The following is a 10,940-nucleotide window of genomic DNA, read 5'->3' as shown; positions in this document are numbered from 1 at the left end:
TTTGAGAAAAATCAGTTGGATAGAACAGAAAGTGAGAGCCTGCAGAAGAGATTTAAGACTGGAGTTTGGAATTCTTTGTCTTGGTCTTCCTTAATAAACCAACTTAATAGCAACAGCAGGTATCTCTGAGGTTCTCTGTTTACCGTCATTTTAGGCATTGGCAAGAAAGATCAGAATTTTAAAACACTAGTGTGCCTTTATCAAAGCATCTTCCAGAATGTTTGGTATAGGAGTTCATGTGATGGTGATACGAAAGCAGATGGAAGGGCCTTGTCTCAGAGAAAATTCGCTTGGGGTTTTTTTTGTAATCTGGGGTGGTGGTGGGGAACAATTTATCAAATATTCATACAAAGCACTGAATGAACCTGCTTTTATATCGAACAATAAACTATAACCACATTGCTGTGTGTTTTATTTTTAGAAGTAATTTAAATGGTGCTCTGGCTGCATATAGCTGCACACCAGTGTGTACTCTGATCTTGGAAGACACTGAGCCCATCTTTAGTAGCTGTGCATTTGTCACTTCATACCTACAGCTTATAATCACACCTCAGTGTTTCTAGTTCTTGGTTGCTTTTCTAATTAAATACTCCCCAGTTACAGGCTACTGTGAATGACAGTAGTTCTGAAATGGAAAATGTGGTTGGAAAATTGAAAATGTGCAGTTGTAAGCAAAACTTTGGATCACAGTTTAACAACTGGAAGCGTGACCCTCATGAGATAAGAACACCTTGGTCAATGTCTAAACCAGTTATTTTCTTTCTAGTGATAGAGAAGTATCACTGTCCTTTGCAGTGAGAATTTGTGAGGACAATAGAAATGACTAGATACAAACTGAAGCCCTTCCCACACAGTTGTGCTTTCTTGGTGCTATCAAGTTGACTTCAGCTCACAGGGACCCCATGTGACATTAGATCTGCCCCACAAGAACAGATCACCAGGTCCGGTTTCCATGGAGCCATTGTCATGTACCATGAAGTGGGTGGGTACCAACTGATAGCTGACCCTGCAGCCGGTTTTCAGAGGCTGTAAATCATGAAAGGAGAATGTCCCTCTACCTCCCATGGAGCAGCTGGTGGATTCAAATCACCTGCCTTTGGGCTGGCAGCATAGTTCCTTACCCACTAGGCCACCAGAGCTCCCTGTGGAATCAACTAGGTGGTTTAAAGCCACCTGTTCAGTTCAAAGCTGCACACATGACTGTTGTGCCACCTTGATTTAAACATTCCTTTGAAGGAGAAACTGCCCTTATTTAAAAAATACAGAAACATTCACAATTCATGAAGGGAAGGGGACAGGTTCTTTAATGTTGTGTTGAGGGTGAAGGTGTGAGTGGTGGCCTTTGTCCCGGCAGCTAATTCATCTCCAGCACTAGGCTCTCAGGAACACGTCTGACGGCTCTGACTACAAGCATGCCTCTAAGCCATATTAGAAGCCTCTGGGTAGTGTGGGTGTGCCCCAAGACACGTGTAAACATGAGACACTATGCTATTAAGATGTCACGAGTAGTGGCTACTCCTAGTGAGGAGGGACCAAGAATTTTGAGCATCTAGTCATGTACTGTCTTTTTCTGAGGACAAAATAGTAATGACAGACTAGAAAGTTACACCCCCAAAGGGACAGACCCCTCCCTGCCCCCACCATGTACTTCTCATGACAGGGTGCTACTTGGTTATCTTCTCCCCAAACGTAACTGTGCTCCACAAAAATACAGTGGTGAAAAGGGCTGCTGTTGGGTGCCACTGGGTTGAGTATGACTCAGTGACCCTGTGACCAGATCTGAACCCTGTCCTATCCTGTGCCATCCCCAAAGTCTGACACACTCAAACCCATTGATGCAGTGATCATGTCAGTCCACCTGGTTGGGGGAAAAGGAATAAAGAACAGGAAACAAACAATGAAGGGAAAGGAATCAAGGAAGACTGAAAGAGTTTCCGTGACCCCAGAGGAGGTGGCAGTAGCTACTGCCTTAACAGCGTAAGAGGTGAATGCACCAGGCAATAGAGGGAAGATGAGGAAATGAGTACTATATAGAATTAGAGGGGAAAGGCTGTACATATTTCCAGGTCATTAGCAGTAGTTTAAATCCAAAAATTAAGAAAATCGGGAGTATGCCCCATGCATAATCCAGAACTTTAAAATCAGAGTATCACTCGCAGATGGGGATAAAACAGCTACTAGAGGGGCACTCTGGTGGCCTAGTGGCAAGAAGCTACACTGCAATCCCAGAAGTATACAGTTCTAATCCACCAGATGCTCTGCTGGAGAAGGAGGGGCAATCTACTCCTGTACCAGTCAGATCCGATTTGACAGTACACACACACAAATAATAAAAACAACAAAACCAGTTACCAGAGTGATACACCAAAGACCAGGTACTGCTGCCAAACTGTGCAGCACCCCACATCAGCTTCTATACTTGGTCAACAGAGCTCGGCTGTGCTGCCCACCTCCTTTACCTTAGCCCAAATAATCCAGTCCCACATCCCAAAATATTGGGGTAACTGGGACCTCTGTCCACTCACTACAGAGGCCCATGACCATCAGTTAACCCTCAACTTTACATGAAGAGGCACCCAAGACCACATCCCGGCCTCGGCTGGCATACTCGAGGGCAGGAGTGCTCATCATGAGATTAAAATTCTACCTCATATGAAGTCTTTCTGTGGAATCTGGCTGGACGTTTTTTATATAAAAATAGGTTTTTAAATAACTGAGGTATTTGGAGGTAACATATCACCCTAGCATCTTGTCTTACATATGGCTTCTGCTCTAAAAGCCACCAGCCGGGACGGATGGAGTGACAGGAGACAGCAGTCTGTAGTCATCAGGAAGATTCCTTTATACTGGCGACTTGAGAACAGACAGTTCTGGAGTAGGGCCTCAGTCGGGCCACAGGCGGCAGAAGGGAGCAGGTCTGGGAAGGGCCGGGGTACTCCCGGCTCCCAGCACACGGTTACCACCCCAGAGCCACGGCCCACAAGCCTCTCGAAGTGCAACCCGCCCACCCAGTTCAGTCAAGAACTATGCAGCTTTTCCTTCTTCGTTTTTGGCCATTGTAGTTAAATCCAGCTTGATGACAAGATTTCAGCACAACAGTCTTTCCAGTCATGACAGTAGAGTTAGGAGTTCTAATCTCTTGCTGAGAAACAAAGTTCAGTTGACTTCTCTTGCAAGGACTGAAGAGATAATTTTTTTTCCTTTATGATGTGTTGAATTATTTATATACTTAAAAAAAACCAAGCCCAACCCAAAACAACAGTCCATTCTGTGCCGTTTCCCTGGAAGATTTCTCATTATCACCCCTCCAAGAATAACCTAGAGGCATCGTATGTCTGGGAACAAAGAATTAAGACACTTTAAACAATAAAAATCCTAGCATGACACTCAGAAGCAGATTGAGGGGGCTGAAGAGGTCAGCGAATGCTTTCATTTAGAAGTATGGTGCCAGCCTTTCAGGAAAGCCCAGTAGAAGAGACAGAAGTAGCAACAAGCAGGAACCGATGCCAGGGAAGGCCCATTCCTCCAATGCCCTCCCTAGTTAGGAGTCATCACGCCACCAGCATTGTCGCCTCACCTTCCACCCATTCTGGTGACCTGCACGCTAGGTTGGGTGGTCTCTGACAGAAACAGGCTTAGGTCAAGAATTAGGATAGGACTTTCTGAGGTCTCACGTCTGTTTCCCCTCAGGCTGTCCCAAGTGGGGAATGCCTGGGAAGTTCACTTCCCGCAGGCAGCTGGGAGTCAGAGGGTAACAGCAAGGGATGGAGAGGCTTTTCAGACTCGGAGAGAAGCAAGAAGTGACTGGCTAGCAACACAGTGACTTTGGACCTAGCTCTGCTCTGTGCGGAAGACTGTGGCCACTGCCAGCGCACACTGCTGGGCACAGGCTGTGAACTTCAAAGTCAGTAGCAGCCCAAATACACTCCAAGTTCCTTTCATATGTATACATGGGGAGGTGTGTGAATATATATATATATATAGAGAGAGAGATATATATATTTATTTATATTTATGATCTTTAACTGAAATAAATGCAACGGATTCAGGTTCATTCCCCTTTGCTACAGTCTGCTCGGCCCTCTGCCCCAAGGGTTCAACCCTCCAAGCCAGTCGCCAGGCCCACCCTGGCTTTGCCATCTGCCCCAGCCTCACGAGGGAAAGGTGCCTGGGATGAACAGAAGAGAGAGCACTTGCCACGATGGATGACCGGGAGGAGGGCCTATCCCAACGAGATTTCGGTTTCTAACCCTGAGAACCTAAGGAATTGTGAAGGACTTGGAAGGGAGCTAGGGTTAAAGGTCACCGGGCTTTTTATTGCAGTTAAAGCAGACTCGGACAGGATGGTCCCAGCCGCGAGAGGGGACAGCCCGGCGGTCATGGGAGCACTCATCACAGAAGCCCTGTCCGCAGGCCCGACAGTGGTGCTTGGAGAGCTTGACACTGAACTCCTTCCGGCAGTTGTGACAGTGAAGGATCTCGTGGTCAGGCACCCAGTATGCTGGCCGGGCCGCATCCTTCACCAGACCTGCAGTGGGGAAGGAATGACGACAGCTAAGGCACTCAAAGCACAACATCGTGAGTCCCCCCCTAACAAGAGACCCACCACTGAAAAGAAATACACATGTGCAACTTCCATACAGTCCTGATCAGAATCACCACGGCTGGGGTCCGGGCATTGCTATTTGTAACTAAGCTGTCCAGTGATCTTAAAGCTCTGCTGGAGAGAGTCTAGAATCAGACAAACCTTTGTTCTAATCCCAAAGCTGAGCACCTAGCAGCTGTAGGACTGAGAGAGGTTCCTTAATTTCTCTGGGCCGTGGCTGACAACCCAACTTCAAGAGCACTTGCAAGTATTACAGGAAATCCTCTTGTAGCCTGTACTGCACTGGTGGGCCCGGCAGCGGGGATGTGCTCAGGGAGTGCGTGCTGCACTTGGAGAGACAGCCAGCAGGTTGTCTGCGTCAAGGGCAGCTCTGGCCTCTCCCAGTTACTTCTGGGGCAGATGAAGCCCAAGCTTCAAGCCTGAGCAAATCCATCTACTCTGACATCCCTGAAAATAAAGCTCATCATTTCGTGAGCTGCAATGACTAAATGAGATCTAATTCATCTTCACCACCACCCACCCAGGAGGCCAAACTTCCGCAGGTCTGGCCAACCCAGCCTCAACCATGCACAACCATCTTCACCACCACGTCCCTGTGGCGAGTCCAGGCGCACTTCAGAGATATTACATGGGTTTGGTTCCAGACCACTGAGCCGTGTGAATTTTTTTGTTTCCTAGAGAATACCAAAGTCTATGTACACAATATTATAGTCAATTATGTGTGCAACAGCATTATGAAAAAGTCTGAAATATAGTGAAAGTTACAAATACGTGACAAGACATGAAGTGAGCACATTTTTAGGAATCTGGCACTAAGGGATTTGCTTGCTTCAGAGATGTCACAAAACTTCAACTGGCTAAAATGTGCATGTAAGAAGTACAGGAAAGTGAGTCCAATAAAAGAAAGTACACTTGTACAATCTCGCCATCCAGAGCTGAGCTGCCATCCTAAATGTTAAATAACAGCTTGGCTAGCGTGGCAGATTAAAGATAACCCAAATTCTTTTGACACTGTTGCCATTGAGAAAAGAAGTATATCTCTCCTTCCTTAAATCCAAACTGCCACAGTGACTGCAACAGATTGGAGTAAAAGCGGCCATGCCAGTTGCCAGCCCCGGCCTCAAGAGGCCCACTACTCATACAGCCTGTCTTTTGGAATATTAGCTCCTAGAGCCCTGGGCTACCATGTAGTTACTTCGGATATCTCAAGAGAGACCATGTGGGAGAGGTTCAGAAAATAAATGGCGAGGAAGAAAGGGTCTGCAGAGTCCACCCTTCCTGTTGACAGTCACGTCACCCAGGATGTAAGTGACACCGACTTTAACCTTTGAGATCAGTTCACCAGCCATATTAAATATGGCAATGAATGACTCCTGAAGCAGACTCTACTCCTTCCCCTGAATTATCCCAATCTCTCTCTTTTCTTGACTTTAAAAGCATGATAAAATGGTTGTTTAAAGCCTCTGCATTTTAGGTAGTATATTACACAGAAAAAGCTGGCACTGTAGCATGGTTGCTAATATATGTGCCATCAAGTTGACTACGACTCACAGCAACCCTATGAACAATGGCCCTGAACCCTCCCCTACCCTGAGCCGGCCTCCCATCTCTGTAAAACCTGACCCACCTGACCCTCCTGCCAGTCACTGTGTCAATCCACCTCCTCAAGGGCCTTCCTCTCCTGCCATTGATGATCTACCCGATCTACCCTCCCAAGTATGAGGTTCACCAAAGCCTGGCCCCTCCTGACAACATGCTCAAAGTATGGGAGGCAGAGTTTCAACAACCTTGCCTCCAAGGAGCCACAGGCAGTCATCAGAAGTGGACCTCCTGCTCCCCAACTTAATTTAGAGAGGCAAGCCATGCACCGAACAGCAGCCTAGGAAGTCCACCACCGCTCACCTCATACACTCTAAACCCCAGAGCAGCACCGCCAGGCTCACCTAGTGGTATGTCAATGGCTGTCACCACGGCTCCCAGAGTGTTCTGCACGGCCTCGCCCACCTTCCGAGCAATCAGTGTTCCCCCTTCGTCATCCACCTGAACTTCAGCAAAATCTGCAGACAAATGACAAAGGGAAAGCCATGGCCCTTTAACCATTTCTCAATGGAAACAAAACTCCAAAGCAAGGAGTGGAGCTCTTCAGGAGCTCCTCTGTGGGCACAGGCATGCTGCTCTGCACATAGACGGCCAGGCGGTAGCCTGTGGGTCAGGTTGGCCCACACTGAAATCAGATGCTGGTAAGTCTTTTTTTTTTTAGTTGCAACTCATTAGAGCTATTTTATAAGAGGTATAGAAGCATTGGCCTAGAACCTTCTCCAGGAAAAAAGCTCAGTTCATCCATCTGTGGTACAACGCTGTGACCTGTTCAGATTTTAAATGTTCTTCATGTATTTCCTTCCCTAGAAGCAATTCTGAGAACAGGCCAACTTTAAATCCCCCGAGAAGAAGGACTCACAGAACTCTAAGCAAAAAGCAAAGGCTGGCCAAGATCAGGGGAACAATTGTTCTCAGAAGAGTGATGTCATTAGGACAAGGCTAAGGTGCGTCCAGGGCCCAAGAAAAGAGGCCCTCCCTTCCCCCCCATATACCTCACCGTCTCCACATACCTAAATGGACACTTCTGGCTTCGTAGCAGTTGTCACACACACGCACAGGTGCAGGGCCCCAGCCCCGCTCGGGCACCGGTCGGGTCTTGGACGAACAGCTGTCGCAGAAGCCCTCCCCACAGGCCCTGCAGTGATGCTTCGTGTCATTGTCTTTAAATGATGTTGCACATTTGTTGCAGCTCTGTTCCAACCCCAAAACAAAACAGAGGCAAGTTATTGGCCATTTCTGCTCAGCTAAGAAAGTCAGCAGGACCCAAAGTGGAAGACCGAGATGACGCTGGAATGCAGGACCCCAACAGGGCAAACCTAAGGCCTCCAGAAACATGCAGGGCTCCACTGAAACACAGCTGAGACTGTCATAGTTTCCACCCCTTAAAGTGCTGAGAGGAAGCACCTCCAATCTGTTCTCACATTCAGGCTGAGTCACAGAATACCTAGAAGAGCCTGTGCTAGTTCCAGTCAGAATAGTAACAAGAATTCAGCATCTTCTCTGGCTTCCAGAAAGAGATTCTGAAACGCTGGAGCAGCTCTCCCTGAAGGAGGCCGGTATTCCAGTGATGAAATCACCAGAGACTGAAGGAGGAAGGTTCTAGCTCAGTAGGGAAAAAATGTTCTCATACGAGGAGTTATTCAAAATGTTCAACAATTGGGGGAGGGGCGCACAGAAATTGTAAGAAAAGAAGCTGGGTGAGGAGCTAACTTAATGACATAAAATGTTCAGCCCCAAGTTGGGTGCTCTTCTGCAATGACTCTTTCAGAGGTGACATGGCCTAAATGGCCTCTAAAGGTTCTTCTTCCTCTTTCAGCTCCCATGACTTCTGTCATCTGGATGTCATCAATCAGATCTACCAGGAAAGGAAACTAAGACCCTTCACAGAGAAACAACATAAAGGGAAGCCTGTGTGTGGAAAGAAGAAATTCATTGTATCCCCCCGCTTCCCGATCATCTGAAGTCCATTTTATTGGGAAAAATTCTGCTCCTCCCTCAAAGGACAAGGGCAAAGTGGTACAAGTGGACTGGGCCACACAGAAGACGTCAGGGGCACCCTGGCATGCCGTACCAGAATCTGGGAGTTGGGCCTCCAGTAGGCAGGGGCAATCTGGTCTGTCAGCCAGGAAGTGACAGCCTTGGTGGGTCCAAGGCTGAGCTCGGACACTGACTGAGCCATGAAGTTCATCCCATCCAACAGGCGCTGGGCAGCATTGTTGTTGTCCTTCAAAAATCCGTCAGTCTGAAATAAAAATGCTCCAGGTGAAGGGAATGAAATGGAAGGACAGAGAGGGGTGAGTTTCACATTCACCACAGCTGACTCAGAATCACACAGATTCCCGGGCTGAGAAGACCTGGGACAAAGTAGGAATCCCTCTGGCATCCAGCCAGTCATCAATGATGCATTCCTTTCAGAGAAGACCATAAGACTTCATGCTCTGCTATTCAATTCAGGACTTATTTTGCCCCTAACATATGCTACAGGAAATCCCCATGTGAAGATTGCACCTCCACCAGGAGGCCCCCAGTAGGACCTTCCTTCTAGCTCTGCTAATGCCCACCTATCTCTAGGAATCCTGTTGATTCCTAGAGTAAGCACAGTATGAATTTACGCACCCATCTCCCTATTAGACTCTGCACTCTCTAAGAACAGGAGCTCCTATTTTTATTTCTGCAAAGTACCTCGTTTAGTTCTGGGCACACAGTAGTTAAGGATGTAAGATGAAAGCAGGAATATTGACCAGACAGAAGTCTGCCTCTCTCTAATCCCAAAGACTCTGAGCAATGTAGCCTAGACATGGAATAGGGAAACGAGTGCTCCTCAGGAATAGCAATACTCTTAGCACAGAGATGATAACTCACAGAGGAAAGAACTGAGGAAAAACACCTACAAAAGCGTACTGACAAAGTTATACTAGTTCAAAGCCACATTAGGATGGGACAACCCTGGGCCAGTATGCTGAGGAGACAGGCTCCAGATCTGAGATTTACGCTGACATTCTGGTAAGCGCAAGCACTCAACGCAAAAGAGAATAAAGAATAGTAAGAACGCTTCAGTTCTGTGTTATGTAAAGGGCCCAGTCTGTTAGGCTTTAACTAGTTTTGTTGTTGTTGCTAAGGACCATCAAGACAGAACCGACTCATAGATGACTTGACTCTCCAGTGGATTTTCACATGGGAGGAAACTGCTCATCTTTCTTCCACACAGCAGCTGGTGGATTCGAACTGTGTACCTTTGGGTTAACAGTACAATTCCTTCACTATAAGCTACTAGAGCTCCCTTGTTTTGATTTATGGCTAAATCAAATGTGAACAGTGGCTTAATTCAGAGTGAGGGAACCCAATCAATATTATATGAGCACATAAATTTTTACGATACCATGAATTCAAAAGTCTAATTAAAAAATAGACTATTGGGAGAGCTCTGGTGGCCTAGTGGCAAGAAGCTGCAACTGCAGTCTCAGAGGTGCACAGTTCAAATCTACCAGATGCTCTGCTGGAGAAGGAGGAACAATCTCCTCCTGTACCAGTGAGATCTGATTTGACGGTACACACAAAAAATAATGAAATAAAATAAATTTTTAAAAAAATAAATAAAGATAGACCATCAGAAGTGTACCTCACAGAAGTCTACTTGAAATTGTTCTTCTTAAATGTACATAACAAGAAAAAGAATTGATGCCTTTGAGCTGTGGGGTTGGAGAAGAGCACTGAACATCCCATGGACGACCAAGAGAACAAACAGATATGTCTTGGAGAGGATATAGCTGGAGGGCTCTTCAGAGCCAAGAATGATGAGGCTTCACCTCACATACTTTGGGCATGTTGCTTGGAGGGGCTATTCCTTGGAGAAGGACATGATGCTGGAAAGGGTGGAGGGTCAATGAAGGAGAGGAAGACCCTCAACCAGGCAGACTGATGCAGTGACTACTGCAATGGGCTCCTGTGTGTCAGAAAGTGTGAGGATAGAATAAGGTTCACATCTTTTGTTCATAGGGTCACTATGAGTCACCCTTGACTCAACAACACCTAAGACCACCACCACCCCACACACACTTTATATTTTATATGTCCTAGTGGTGAGGTAAGAAGATGTGCTGTCAACCAAAAGGCACACGGTTCTAATCCACCAGCTTCTGCACTGGACAAAGATGGGCAACCTCCTCCTATGCAATTTACTGCCTCTGAAAACCTACTGAAGTCACTTCTAATAATAACAATGTAGCTAACAGGGATCTCTGGTGGTGTCCAGTTGAGCTGCTAAACCAAAGGCTGTTCATTTCTACATGTTCAAATCCACCAGGGGCTTCACAGGGGAAAGACTGGCATTCTCCTCCCACATGATTTACGGCCCCTTAAAAATCCGCTGCAGAGTCAACTATGAGTCGGTCTTGACTCAATAGAAAATAATTACATCATAGAATGGCCTTTAAGAAAACTTTCCAAAACAAAGACAAGGCTTTTGTATAGGAAAATGGTCATTGTAGCAATATGCTTGAAAAAAAAAATTATAAACAGCACAGATGTCCACAATGAAGGGAAAAGGACTCAAACTATAGCACTTGATGGAATTATCATTAAAAATGAGATTCATGAAAAGTGGAAGCAATGTGAAAATAAAACATATCAGGTGAATGATAATTTTATTTTCTGAAAATATGTGAATATGGAAAATGAGTGAGGCAAACAGGGAAATAGAAATTTTCCAGTGCTGTAAAATTATTCTAAAGCTGTA

The 10,940-nt window shown here is 46.3% G+C and overlaps 1 protein-coding gene across 3 annotated transcripts in view; it reads right to left on the bottom strand.

Moving 5' to 3' along the window:
- Positions 1 to 3,983: 3,983 nt before the first annotated feature.
- The window catches only part of ZFYVE1 (zinc finger, FYVE domain containing 1), a 73,761-nt gene continuing 66,804 nt past the window's right edge, over positions 3,984 to 10,940 (bottom strand). For all 3 annotated transcript variants that reach the window (XM_006884710.1, XM_006884711.1, XM_006884712.1), the window contains 4 exons: positions 8,277 to 8,447; positions 7,216 to 7,396; positions 6,550 to 6,663; positions 3,984 to 4,528 (listed from right to left, as the gene is read on the bottom strand). In XM_006884710.1, the coding sequence (XP_006884772.1) occupies positions 4,296 to 4,528; positions 6,550 to 6,663; positions 7,216 to 7,396; positions 8,277 to 8,447 (699 nt within the window). In that variant the 3' untranslated portion in view covers positions 3,984 to 4,295. The remainder of the gene's footprint in view (positions 4,529 to 6,549; positions 6,664 to 7,215; positions 7,397 to 8,276; positions 8,448 to 10,940) is intronic.

Source organism: Elephantulus edwardii, unplaced genomic scaffold (genome assembly GCF_000299155.1).
Source record: "Elephantulus edwardii isolate Elephantulus edwardi_28Jun2011 unplaced genomic scaffold, EleEdw1.0 scaffold00037, whole genome shotgun sequence".
Lineage (NCBI taxonomy): Eukaryota > Metazoa > Chordata > Mammalia > Macroscelidea > Macroscelididae > Elephantulus > Elephantulus edwardii.
The sequence above is the reverse complement of the archived record's forward strand: the minus strand, read 5'-3'. Positions and strand labels throughout refer to the sequence as shown.